The 14694-nt window shown below is 38.7% G+C and overlaps 1 protein-coding gene across 1 annotated transcript; it reads left to right on the top strand.

Annotated features, from left to right (window-relative positions):
* Nucleotides 1-4849: 4849 nt before the first annotated feature.
* il12a (interleukin 12a) lies at nucleotides 4850-14694 on the top strand. Its single transcript, XM_051923332.1, has 6 exons — nucleotides 4850-5258; nucleotides 5725-5876; nucleotides 8184-8282; nucleotides 11194-11235; nucleotides 12756-12875; nucleotides 14087-14694. Exons 1-6 carry the CDS (start codon nucleotides 5234-5236, stop codon nucleotides 14243-14245), a joined length of 597 nt encoding a protein of 198 aa, XP_051779292.1. The 5' UTR covers nucleotides 4850-5233; the 3' UTR covers nucleotides 14246-14694.

The raw sequence follows: 14694 nt of genomic DNA on the forward strand, positions 1-14694 counted from the left end.
GCTTGGCTTTTCTCAGCTTAGGAGAGAATTTACAATTATAGTGAACTGAACGCTGTCGTCATGTGAGATTTTTATTTAATTATTTATATTTTGATAATAGCCTCGGGAGAATTTATAATAAGACAAGAAGCAGCCGTAGCGCTTTAAGAGCTGGGAGCTCGCGCCGACATACAGCTGTGGCATGAGAAGGTCGGTTGGATGGGGCTATAAGGTAACTGACGTTCGTTCACGTGGCTTGTGCGCGTCCCTGCGCTGGTCTGCTCCTAACCTTGTGCAAGTGAACGCGCTTCTTGGCACATAAGAAGGTCTGCAGAAACCAGCATAGTAGTGCCGGAATTCCGTGTCACGTTAAAGAATCCTTACTTGAAACCTCTGTACACCTCAGTCCTTGAATTGATCTACACCACGTCATACAGTGATATTTGGACTCTCCAGTTCTAATATGAGAATGAGTCAGATCTTACCAAAACTAGTACCAACCTCTACTACGACTTAACATATTCTTTCCTACTAAAGTATTAGTTTTTAGCGTCTTAAATAAGAAAAATATCCAGCTGTTACATATTGGGAATTAACACCTTTATACTTAATAAAGCACGCTGAATGACCCGTGCCAAAAAAAAACAGAATATATCCTTCCACAACCTCTTGACTGTTTTTGACTTAAAACGCAATATATTTTTAAATTTAGATTTTAACATCTGTGACATGCATGCATCTGACTTATACATAACGTTATTATCCACCTTAAATGTCAGAAATGTGTCTGGGACGTCGGAAAAAAAGAAAGACAATCGAACACCACGTGACAGGGAAAAAGTGGGCTCGGGGAAAGAAACGAACGGACGAACAACGGCTATGGAAAGTAAGACACGGGAGGTTTTTCATCTTTCATAAACTCATCCAAAATTACCTATCATGAAAAACACACGACACTGAAAATAAGGTGTTACACAAATATCCCAATAATTAGATTTGATTAAAAAAATAACTTCTGTACCTCATTGTTATAGTTGTTAGATTTTATTACAACCTCTCTGCTTTTAGTGGATTTCACTGTGCAATAAAGGTTATTTTAAACTTATAACTAGAACATAAATAAAAACTATCCTGCACTGAGCCATCTACAGTCACCTCTGTTTGGAATTTTTTTTATTTCACAGTTAGGGCATAGAGACATGTCTGTGTCCAGACGTATACGGATTTAAAGTCGTAAATACAAGATACTTTGTTCATTTTTAAAATAAACTTGATATTTAAAAACTCCACAGCATAGACCTAATCAGAATACACGATACCAATTACTGTAATTTAGACAACGGGGAAAATATCTAATAAACACTTCTTAGTCATTATCGACGTGTTAATACATAACTTGGATCACACGTCATACATACCGTACTCATAGACATCGCTTCTTCTAATACTTCAATTTCTGTGGCGTTTCGGGTTTATACAAGCTTATGTTTACTCTGAAAATCTATTGCAGTATAATTTTGTGTTATTAACTTTGAAATTGAAAATATGTTTTAAAATATTGTGGTTGACCTACGCAGGCTTAGATAATTTGAAAGAAACTATATTTTACAGGCGGTACATAGATTTGTCGCTAACAAGCCATTCATTGACAGAATATGAGTGACACCATATGATACAGAAGATAGAAAGATATGAAGGATATTACATAAATGAATTAGATGAAGATGGCACAATATAAAACTTATTGATAAATATAAAAAGCACAAGATAGATATTAATGAGAACGGATATATCCACCGTAAGGTGTGTCAACCTAAAAGGTGTTACCAAAAACGAATGTTAAGCTTTTTAGAAGATGACAGACTTAATAATAATAACTTCAATGTGAACTCCTGGTAATTCATTTATTTATTGGGTCAGTTAATTAATTGGGATTTGAACTGTTACAGCAATATGCATGTACATATAGGAATACATATATATTCCAAAGAGCCAATCAGGATCGACGTGTAAAGAATCACCGTTGAAGTGGCCGCGCACGAGTTTAGATTGGACTTCATCTTCTGAAGTTGCCAAGAACTTTTAAGTTCCCTTTGCAGTTATGCGTGTAAAATGATGTCGTTTAATTAAGGTGCTCATTGCGAGATTGCAGGTCGATCGAGACTCCGCCTCTTCAGCGTGTGAGCCTGTCCCCTTAACATTAAATCGAGGGACTGTTGAAGCCGAGGGTTTTTTTTTAAATTAACAATATACAATCATAAACCATTTCACAGAGCATGTGTATGCAGCATTTACTGTGCGCGAATTTGCGCTACGATTGACCCGTGTCTAGACCAGGGTTGGTTCTTCTCCAAACCCCAATGCCAGTTAGATTAAGGGAGTTTGAGAAAGAAATGTACTGTATTTGAAAATGTAGGGATTGGTGGAAAGAACAGCACTGCTTCCCCGTAAAAACACTTTTATAAATAAAGGTAAGTGGTTCTGCGCAGTGATACAATGGGGGAACCATTAAGTATCATCCACATTAAGGTTTCAGAAAGATTTTATTTTTATTTAGATTTGAAACAGGCTCCAACTCCAAGAGGTTTGCGAAATAAACTACTAATCAGTTTCTGATTTTAAAGGGACTATTGCTGCACACAATTGCAGGCTAAGTTCATGTTTACTTACTCTGTTAGTGTCCGGCTAGACCCCCTACTATAAATGATAGATTTCAGCTTTACCCATATATTACAAATCATTTCAAAACCAAAAGTAACCAATTTTATATGAAAGGAACTTTTTTCCCCAGAATTAAACGGTTCTTTGTCAAGTAGAACTCAATCCAGTAAAATGCGATTACAGAACCCAGTATTTTAAAGAGAGGAAAGGATACGGTTCGCGTCACAGGTGTTCCCTGCGTGGAGGCTGCATGTTCTTTCCATGCCCAGGTGGTTTTCCTCACGGTGCTCTTATTATCTCTTACAATCCAAAGACAAAAACGTTGAAGGAATTAGCATTACTAAACTGGCCCGCGTGTGTATTCGCTCTGCGATGGGCTGGCGCCCTGTCCAGGTATTATTCGCACCTTACGTCCGGCAAAATTTCCAAATTACTGCATGAAAGCTGATTTTTATACATTAGTATGAACTCCAAAAGTTTCAAAAACAAAAATAAGACGTTATCTCTTGATTTTCGAATTTATTAAATTAATCAAAATCTTTTAAGCGACAATTAAAGAAGCGTTATGACGATAAGTAGACCTGCGATAGGACCTGAACTGGTTTTAAAACACGGATCCACTTGAGTGGCGGCGTTTGAAGTTAGTGGTTTGTGACTCACAATTCTGACACACGGATTCGCCGATGGAGTACAGGTGACTGGCTAGATTCCATTTGCAGGCAGAGAGAGAAAACAGAATTTGTAGGTTAGCGTTTTACATTTCCAGTTTGTTTACGTTAGGTCTGGAAAATATGATTCAGGGTCACAGATGACAGCCTGATATTTCCTGCAAGCGAAAAAGGTCTAGTGAGAGATACCTTCAAATGTAAAGTACTAACTCTTCACCGCCGTAGCGCTGTTTTATTCCCCAATACGTCACTCCGACTCCATCGATCGCTTCTTGAGATTTTGATAGATTATCTTTCTTGAGTTGACGCCCCGGACAGGAGCGCTTTGAGCTCAGAGTTGCCGGTGTGTGCTCCTCGAATTTGGTTAAGCATCTTGCCATCATGTTTGAATCTGTCATAAGCGAATTTCTAATTTATAAATTTAAATTGATCCCTTTATTAAAACGTATGTACGCAGAAACATCTCCTCCATTCATGGGTCCGTCCATTTTTTTAATCTTATTTCAAGTGACCTCCTGCAATTCTACACTATTTAAAATAAAACTGGTTCTTCGGAGCCATACCATTGTGACATCCTCATGAATGTTCAGGTAAAAAAAATCCCGTAACCCCGTAACAGGACCTATAAATAGCCATGAATATAAATAATACCAATGTGTTCATGATTTAAAGTTCAGATTTTCTTGATCTGTCATCATCCTGCTTGGCAGCTTACTATACGTTTAATATTTATGTTCTGTCCACATATTATTAACCTTTTCAAAGTCCAACGAATCATCCATCCATCCATCCATTTTCCAACCCGCTGAATCCGAACACAGGGTCACGGGGGTCTGCTGGAGCCAATCCCAACCCACCACAGGACACACACAAACACACCCACACACCAAGCACACACTAGGGCCAATTTAGAATCGCCAATCCACCTAACCTGCATGTCTTTGGACTGTGGGAGGAAACCGGAGTGCCCGGAGGAAACCCACGCAGACACGGGGAGAACATGCAAACTCCACGCAGGGAGGACCCAGGAAGCGAACCCAGGTCTCCAGGTCTCCCAACTGCGAGGTGGCAGCGCTATCCACTGCGCCACCTCCAACGAATCAATTTTATATAAAAAAATGCAATGGTTCCTTGCCACACAATGCTTCTGCGAGGAAACGCACAACTAGTGCCATTTTAGAGCCATTATTTTACAGGTTGTATATAAAACAGTAAATGTTTGTGGGGAGATGGAGACTCGAAAAACAATGCAAGAATCAGTCCTGGAAGGGATACCAGTTCATCGGTCCTTTTTCGGACCATCTCTTCGGACAGCAGCACTGAACAATTCGCCTTTCACAATCACTGAGCTTAATTAGATTCGATAAGTAATTAAAAACTGATATGAAAAATCCGTTATCCATCCACTATCTAAACCTGCTCTTTATCTGAATCAAAGTCTCGGGGAAACTGGAGCATATTCCACCAAGCATAGGGCGCAAGGCAGGAATAACCCTTAGATAGGGAGCCAGACCATTTTAGCACTGGTCGGTTTAGATACGCTGCCTTGCTGCAAATGGGTTTTGGGGATTTCACGTACTTGACTTCGAGCCTGTGTCAGGTTTAGACAGTCTCGAAAAAAAGCTCTGTATGATTAAAAATCCATTATGTAAGATATATTTAGGTTACGATTGTGGGGGGAGGGTATGTGTTACAGGCGGAAATGTATTAATACGCAACCGACGCGTCGTAATGAAACAACCTCATTCATAGTAGTCATATTTGCTTTCTAGTAAACATTGGGAAAATACAAATGGGTTTAAAAACTTTTTCTCTTAGCGACCCGCAGGGAAAACCCCTAGTATACAGTTACTGCTATAAAAGTTGTATCGGTGCCTTATGTTCATTAGACCAGCCGAAACGGTTACCGAGACAGACAAACGACAATGACACCAACTTGCATTCGACTTTGTAAGTAACTTGCTTGTCTTAATTATTAGCATGTGTTCGAGAGAAAGGGAACCATTAAAATGTTAGAATTTAAAAGTCATTCAAAATCATTTATAGTCGAAGAGTGGTTGGTCAGGCTACCAGGCTCCCCTGTTAAAGACGACGGGTGCGAGGGATACCGGTGAAACCGATGACGAGGGTGACACTGCAGTGCTGACAATGGAGGAGGATCGAAGACTATTGTGCGGGAGGTGTGAATTAAGATTAAATATGATGTAGGCTGTTCCTCCCTTTGAAATAAATCTTCTAGATGTGTGTATTCAAACGGCGTTTCTAAGTTTTATTCTCACGACTGTGCGAGACTGAATCTGCTTGTTTTTGCAGGACTGCTTTTATCATATGAAGAAATGATATGATATTGAAGGCATATTCAATTAAAAGACATATGTAAAGTTAGGGGTAATTAAACCAGTCTTTTCCTTTACAGGTGTTGCTGCTTGCATGCTGCTGGCCACGATATTCTCTTCACTACCCAACAGCTATGCCAAACCTGTGTCAGCCACTAATTATACGAAGTGCTTGGATATCACCAGACAGATACTTGACAATATGAACAACGTGAACGGACACAACTTTTGGGTATGTAATATTTATTTTCTGAGGGGGAATTATGAAATGCTTAAATTGCATGGGGAAGTATACGCATAAATCCAAGTACCCGGCAATAAGCTTTAGTCCCGTCCAGGGTTGGTTCCTGTCTCGCGTCTGCTGTTCCTGGTTAGGAAAATTGACAGTATTGAATTAACACCCAAAATGTATAAATGCAAACATGTTTTTATTTAAGCAATTTTAACGATTTTGCTGTGCAGACCCAAACCTCGAGCCAGGATTACAATAAGTGGGATCGAAAAAAAAACTGTTTAAATTGATGAGTGAACAAATCCAACTTAATAAAAGGCTTCACATTTTTTTTATAAAACGCACTGCCTTTATCATTCTAACAAAGCCCATAGCAAATAGAATATAACACAAAAACGCAATGCCGTGAACTGAAAATGTTAGCGCTGAGGTCTGAAGTTGATTACTTACATTTCAACCCGTCCTATTAAATGATTAAGCTGAATCTAATACTTTGGCGGATACCTTTCATGGATATTCCCACGGCTGTTTCAGGCGGAGAACCACCTGCATGTTTATTTCTATTGATACAAAAATTAAACTCAGCCAAATTTAGGCAGCTAATAACCAAGCTGTCGCTATAGCTTATCCGAAACGTTTTAAATGTTGTCAGGTTTCTAACAACCTCTTATCGGTCCCGGTGAGTCTTCTATTATGAATGTTTCAAGCGTCCTTTTGATTTTGCGCATCGTTAATTTCTTCCAATTTTTTATAAGAAAGACTAAATAATTTATGAAAAAAATCTGCTGGATGCCAATTTTGTCAAAGCATTTGGCAATCTGAACACCGGATGACATCCCCACATTGCCGTGTCGATGCAGTCCACAGATGCATTTAGTTGCTCTACTTTTCAGTACAGTAAACCCCCACATTTGCACATATTATTAAGATTTGGTATTCCTAACTTTTTAATGATACCACTCAACATGTCCTCCTGTCAGTGCCAGTCGAATCACATTTGAAACCCTAGGCGTGGTACCCCTCGTTGTTCATAACGTGTAGTTAGTATTATTAGACTTCGATGACCTGTAAGTAACACATCTCAGAGCACCTTTGTGTATACTGCGGACTTTAACAGAGCGCGCGCCCCTTTGTGTTCACTTTCATGAACGGCGTCCAGCGAGTAACAGCGCCCACTCAGTGTCGTCACAGTTAATCGACCAGGGGCGTGGTTCTCCCTCGGTGCTCACAGCGCGCGCCCCTTAACTTTCTTAAATTGCACCCCTTCGCCTAATGATTCGACCATCCTTGTTTTCGCTGTACATTTTTCATAATGATGGAAATACAAAAAGATTATTGTTCAGCGAAGCCACACAAATTAAAAGTTTTCATTACACCCATTTTATTTTCCATATATTTACTGGACCTGCTCATCTCTGTTCTAGGATCATAGCATCTGGCTATTAAATGAGCACTTACCTCAGGTCTGTTTTACTTTTCAATTCATTTCAGAAAGATGTTTAAATTGCACAAGATCAACACAGTCTTCCTATATGGTGCTGCATCGCATTCCAGATAGCTAATTCCCTTATTAAGTACCCCATTATTATTTTCACTTGCGTGTATTCATTTCCTTATCGCGAAAACAAACCAGCTGCCCGCCTCGTTGGGCTGGAATTGCTTCGGGTAGAACACTAGTCTCGGAAACCAGAGTTCCACTCCGAGTCTGACCTCTGTCCGCGTCCCGCGGGGACTTAATACGTCTTTTCGTTTTTTTTCTTGTTTTCAATCTCCTCTTATGTCTTAGGTCCTGCTGTTTCCCTCAATAGAAACATGGCATCGCTCGAGTAACTGTGGGTTTGTGTCTGAAATTGTGCTGCCATACTCTGTCCCGTACAAAAATAGTTCCTGCCACGCGATAGGCGTCGAACAATTTACTCTGGACTCTGATCCGGTATAATTCAAAGTCTTGCGGGGGTACTGTGATTTTTAAATGGCGTCATGTGTCAGTGGTGAAGGGACACAGATTTAGGAGATGACTCTCTCACTTGGTCTCTTTGTATGTGTGAGGAATGGCCTTTAATAACGTTAAAAAACCGAGGAGCACTCCTTGCATAATCAACGTTACAGGTTGTGTCGTTCATTTTTCCCCCTTCATATTAAATCGTAATGTTAAAATGGCACAGTCACTTTATGACAAGGTAGTTTCACCAAGAATGGACACGTGACAGTCGTTGTAAATGGACAGATGCTAACACAATACACCTGGCTTGGATGGACGCTAGTGTTTTACAAAATTGCAATTTTGTTATTCTGTTTATCTTCTAGATGAAACTTAATGTTGGTTTTAACTGCACCTCAGATGAGCTGAAAGACATCACAAACGGCTTAACGGTGTCCTACTGTGAACCAGACGTAGCAGGGGAGGTAAGTAGAAAGCCTTTTAACGGTGCTGGATTCCAAACAAATGTGAGATTTGTTGTATGTCCATATGCAAGGAAAAATTTCACTGTACTCTGTGTACTTGTAAATAATGATCATATGAAACCCATAATCCACTGAACAATGTCCACAATAGTTTTATTTGTCATACTTTTTCTAAGAGAAGTCAAAGGCCAACATTTACTTAGTGCCTCAAGTCCCTAGTCGCTTTGTCTTTGGATCAACATCCCCCCCCATAACTATATTTCTTTATTGTGCACCCCCTGTGCAATAACAGTACACTCAGTGCATTTACTTTCACACACAAAAGTGGGATAAGGTGAAGAAACCTGTTATTTTTATTTATGTTTACATGCACAAGTACGCTTCTGGAATTCTCCTTTAGCAAAATGCTCTGATGTCTTTAAACTCTGCAATAAAGAGTTAAATGTTATCATCGGCAGCAGTGAATCTGAAAACAATCAAGAGCCTGTGGTAATCTTCTTGTGTTTTATAAATACATAATTAGTCCTTCATGTGTTGTGATGTAAATGACATCCATTGCACAACCGAGCTGAATTTAAGGTGGAGCGGCAAGTAGCTGATGAACAAGTAGTTAGCTTCTGCCTCTTCTTGACCTGAGCCCTGATGATTTGTGTGTGAACACTGGCCACTGGGTCACCTAATCACACTGTTTCAACATATCTTTAGAAAATAGGGGAGAGAGTGTGAGATTTTGTATGGTGGCTGGAGTGGAGTGTATAGAAAATCATTGACTTAAAACTAAACTGCCACTTTATTAACCCATTAACTGCCACGATCCCTATTTGGGGATCATGTACTTTAAACCAGGAGGAAATCCTTCTCCAAACCAGCCAAGAGTCGTGTTCCTGTTGATATCAGAACCTCTGGAACTGGTCACTACATTGAACGCACAGAAATGAGCAAACAAAGGAAGTGTGCAGTGTGTAAGACTAACGCAAGAAAACAGTGCTGCAAATGTAATGTTGGACTACATGTTGAGTGTTTTCCAGTATGGCACCAAAACTAGGTAGTATGTGTCATGATCCCAATTTGGGGATGGCCAAAATTTTGAAATTTTGGAAAAAGTACAAATGTTGAGATTCAAAATATATGTTTTCCTTATTAAGCAGATGTTAATCTATAACAATAAAGCGAAAATATTCAGGAAAAATTTTTTGGCAGTTAATGTGTTAATAAGGTTTTTCTTACCAAACTGCACGCTGCACACGCTGTTTTTCTGCTTGGCTATGTGATTAAGCTCTGCAGAGCCGTGCCTTATTGGTACGTGTGCTTCTTGCCTTACATCCAGTGCTGCTGGGATAATGATAACACAGGTATTTTTACTTCAATAAAATAAGCATTGCGTTAGATTACTCTTTACTTTAAAAAGTAATTGGATTATGCAATGTATATGAACTACTCCTGAGATTCTGTTGCTGAGCTTACCAATGTTTCAGTCAGTTCATCAGCCTAAATTTAGGCATTTTCTGAAATATTGAGACAGATTATTTTAACCAGGAGAAGAATAATGCAATCACCCAAGCATTTTCCTCTGGAAATGTATCTTTGTGGATGCTTCTACATGTGGCTGTTGAAAGCATGTGCAAAGCTAACACATGTGCAGGCTATGAACTGTAACTCTGTTAAGAGTTTACATGGCCAAATAACCAGGTTACTGTGGGAGAAATCTGTGTGTTGACCTGGCTTCTCTAACTGGAATAAAGGGTTTATATGGCATTTTAGAAATCAGATTTCTGCAAATAACTGGGTTTTTAAAGTAAAGTGCATGTCAAACTGTACAAGTTGACTCTGCCAGGGCCCATGCATTCAAATTCCAGTGCAGTCAACACTTTTGCCCAATTTTTTCATTTGACAACTCCAGCCTGAACCAGTTCAGGCAAAGGACACATCACAAGTAATGGGCCTGATAAGTCACTGGGATCCCTTCCCAACCAACCCACAGACATGTTGAATAAAAGTGCATTACTGAACCAAATGCAGGGATTGATTTGTATTTATAGGAGACCAAACACAATGTAATGACTTTATTGCAGTAATTTATAATAATTTTACAAAACCGTTCATGTTGGGATTACATTTAGGGACTCAGTTGGTTTAATTTCCATGGGGGCTTATGGGTCTGAAAGGCCCATTTGGGGTCCAATCATGTTGCCAGTATAGGTTATAGTTTCCCCGTGATCCACATATTGGAATAATCTGATTCAGAAAGTGGCAGGGTTAGAAATAAATGAGGGCCGCAAGGTGGTGCAGCAGTTAACAGTGCTTCTTCACATCTCCTAAAAAGTAGGTTAAAATAACAGGTTGGGCACTAGCTGTGAGATGTTGTAGGTTCCCCTTCCTTGTCTGTCCGGGTTTCTTTGGGCAGTCCAAAAAATCTCAAAGAGTCTTAGTTGGCCTGGTATGGTTTAGTGGAGGTGCAGGCTGCTCTCGTCTGTCCTGTGATGGACTGGCACTATGTCCACATCTATTATTTAATGCTGTGGGCATTGTCCCTAGTTCTTCACAACTACAGCACCTGAAATATGCGAGTTCAGCCAAGAGATGCAATGGATGATGAATGAAAGATTTTTCTTCTTTGGTTTCCTCCTGCTGTACAAAAGCACATTATTGTATTGCAAAATTTGGACTGCAGTTCTTCATTTCGGCAGCTGATGTCACTGTTGCATCTAGTTAGGTCTGTTCCAAAGTGGATTTACTTGTCTGAAGGATACCAACCAGTGTTTACCTCCAGGAGTAACAGTTGTGTCAAATTGTTTTAATGTTTAAAACTTAACAAAGCCTTCAACAGACATAAAGAATTAAATTTTTCTCCATTGGTACCCGACTTCTGTATTGGTTTCTGCTGATAACAGAATTATTTTTTTATTTACAGATTTTCGGATGTGAAAGAAAACGGAAAGCCCCTTTCAGTAAGGTAGGTTTTTTGTATGTTTTGTTCTGAATTTTGTCTTTTTTTAGCCAAAATGAGGAGTCAGATATGCATGTTTTCCCTGCTCTGGTTAAACATGAAAGAGTTCTCTCCTTTCAATATTCCACCAGACAGTCGCTGGTGGGATTTGGTCATGCACCATTGTGTGTTACAGCGCAATTAAACCACTTGGACACATCAGTTGCTTGCATTTGGTGCCTTTTACTATTATTCAGCAATCTCAAATCTCACATTTCACACTGTGTCCACGGGTATTTTTTAACCCTGGTATTTTAATTAACCGGAGTTTTGCTTTCTGTTGGCAGCTTGGCGTAGCTCACCTTATTTTCATTAACTTTGTATTATCATTTATTTATATTGCCATCTTCAAAAGCCTCAAGAGGCTGAATAAATGCAAACACAAACTCAAAGGGTACATGAGAAGAGTCAGTATTTATATTTGTATTTTTCTATAGCTTGCTCTTGTTCCATTTGAATACTTCATTACAAACTCCATATGAGATCAGAGATCTTTTTGCTACTTCAAAGAAGCACCAAGGCAGCTTTACAGGCAAATGGGACTTTTCCAACCGCCATTAAACTTATTTAACTCGACAGCCTTTCCCAAGATGCCACTGGTCTTGGACTGTTATTGCTAACCATGACTGTCCTGCTGCCCAATTAGGCTGATGGTCTAATACAGTTAACAAATGGGTGGCATATGCTGAAGCTGTCTGTAATATGAGTTTCTGTATCCTTAGGTGTGTCTGAATGTGAAATTTGTTTGTAGTTTTTCTGAAAGCTCCTTTATCTTGGTGGCTGCTTGAAATTATGAAATACATTATGATACACTGTACATAGTAGGGATATTTGCATTATGATAGGTGGATGCTTGTTTGTTCAGTCTGGCATTTTTGCCTGTGGTGTGACTGATTTATTTCCATCCTTTGAGCTGCTTGGATTATTTAGGTTTGCTAAGGAGCAGGAGACATATACGTATTGCAGACAGTGTGGAGTAGGGCCTGAGGCACGATGCTTTAAACCACAAGCACGCTTGTTCAGTTCCAACTTGTGGCATACTGTATGATCATCTGCGCAAATCACTCAATCTGCCTGTGTTTTGACCGTTTATAAAAAATTATATAAACGGCTCAAATGCTTCCTGTCCTTGCGTTTTACTTTGGATAGAAGTATCAGGCAAATACGCAGTAACAATTAGAAATACACAACCACTAAAATTCATTTGGACTTTAGAATTCTGTGACTTGTTAATTCCAGATATGTGACAGAAATCAAAATTCTTTTGAGAAGGTACAACATGTTTTTGCATGACTCAGTGTTTTCTATGTGTGGCACTACACTGTATCCGTGATATATTACAGTATACTGTACCGTACTGCCAATCTATCTATCTATCTATCTATCTACCAGTATCTTTAGTGAAATCCTATACTGGCACATACAGAGACACGTGCATCTGTTCTTTGTCTTAATCATGACCTTTCCTTGCAATTCTGTGTTTGCAGGAGGACTGCCTTAAGAGCATAACAAGTGACATACTGATTTACAAAGAAGAAATAAAGAACAATGTGGAATTCATTCCAAATGACTTTAAATTGACAGACAAACTGGATGAACTTGTAAAGGTATGAGATCATTTTAATATTCATGATAATGTTGCCTTTGTGCTGTTTTTACACCCAATTATTTCTTAATTGTCAAACCTCTGTTGTTTATCTGTAAAATATAATTATGCACCTTTGGTCCAGTATGTAAAGAAATGAGTACTTGTTTCCAATTATTTATTTAGAGGTCATTCAGATGTTAAAGTAAATTAACAGTATTCATATCTGTTTCCAAAACTTTTTTGTAGCACAACTCTGGTGCCACAAGGCAGAAACAATTCAGAATAATTGTTAGGATTGAACTGGACTTTTTCTGTTTCACAAAGCAAAGCCTTGATTATCAGGTTGCTTATTCAGAATACACCCTTACTCAGGGGATCGTGGAAGATCAGGATGTGTTATTTATATCCTCTCACAATTTAGGCAAAGGGGGCTTAAATGACTTACTCAAGGTCACATAGGAAGTAAGTGGTGGAGACTAAATCAGGGGTGGGCAGATTCAGTCCTGGAGGGCCGCAGGGGTTGCAGGTTTTTGTTCCAACCCAGTTGCTTAATTAAAAACCAATCCTTGTCAATTATTTAATTGCATGGCTTGCTAGTGCTTTAACTCTGCCATGTCAGGTCATTCTCATATCCTAGATTTATTTTCCTTTCTAAGGATATCATCCAAATGATTTGAAGTCTAAAACAGATGAGTAATTCTCAGTGCTTCACTTTTTTCTCTTCACTTTCCTTCCAAGTATTTAATTAAACCAAATAGTGCATGATAAATACACACAGAGGTGTAAATGAAAATAAGCTAAATGGAGAAATGCTGGTCTCTTTTGTCATTATTTGCTATTGCTAATTAGGAGCAATTAAAAACCAAGACTACAGCTGTTTAAGACTAAAATAAGTAATAAGGGTTCAAAATCTTAACGAGCGAGACAACTAAAGTGAAGCTGAAGTGTTACTTGAGCAATAAGGGCTTCTTATTAAGCAATTGGGTTGGAGCAAAAACCTGCAGCCACTGCGGCCCTCCAGGACTGAATCTGCCCACCCCTGGACTAAATGAAAGTTCTTATTGTATGAAGTCCGGTGCCTTGGCAGCAACACCACACTGCCTGCTAAGAACGTGATCTGTTTGAAATCAGAATATGTGAAAGAGCTGGTCCCAGTCTTGATCATTAAACTACAGTCTAAAATCCAGCTACATTTAGGAGTTTCACAGAAATGCTGTTTATCATTTGCAGGCTTTGGGAATCTCTACTGTGGCAAAAATTCCCCAAAAAGAGGAAACGGATGAAAATTCCTTCAGCAAAAGGTGGAACTTTTGTAAGGTCCTGCAGTCTTTCAAACTTCGAATCATAACTGTTAGTCGAACACTGAACTACATCAAAGCTACATCATAAATCTGGAGTTTGTACTCTTAGCCTTTGGTTGGAGGATCATATTCCACAAGAGTTCATGTTTGGATACTCAACTGTCTAAAATAAGCTAATATTCACAAGTTAAAACAAAACAATAATGATGCTATATTTATTTTTTATTGGATAAATTATTTTATTTATTCAGCATATGCTGAGATTGTTATTTAATATTTATTTTTTATTTCTTTGATTTGTTTTGAAAGTTTGATGTCATGTAAAGTACTCTAAAAGACAGATTGCTAGGCAACTTATGTTCTTAATGCAATTATGTTCATTTAAAGAAATGCACTGTCTGAAATATTGTTTGCAAGATTAGTTTGTAATCCACATTTATTAAATTACTGTTGTTCAAAAAGCAGAGTGAATTATGAACTAAACTGACAAATGACCACTGACAAATCATGTATTTATTTATAAATTTTATTGCTAAT

Source organism: Erpetoichthys calabaricus, chromosome 2, assembly GCF_900747795.2.
Source record: "Erpetoichthys calabaricus chromosome 2, fErpCal1.3, whole genome shotgun sequence".
Taxonomy (NCBI): Eukaryota; Metazoa; Chordata; class Cladistia; order Polypteriformes; family Polypteridae; genus Erpetoichthys; species Erpetoichthys calabaricus.

Coding starts and splice junctions, on each gene's coding strand:
- il12a (XM_051923332.1), top strand. CDS start 5,234: ATGACACCAACTTGCATTCGACTTT. Junction 5,877..8,183: donor TGAACGGACACAACTTTTGG/GTATGTAATATT, acceptor TTTATCTTCTAG/ATGAAACTTAATGTTGGTTT. Junction 8,283..11,193: donor AACCAGACGTAGCAGGGGAG/GTAAGTAGAAAG, acceptor TTTTATTTACAG/ATTTTCGGATGTGAAAGAAA.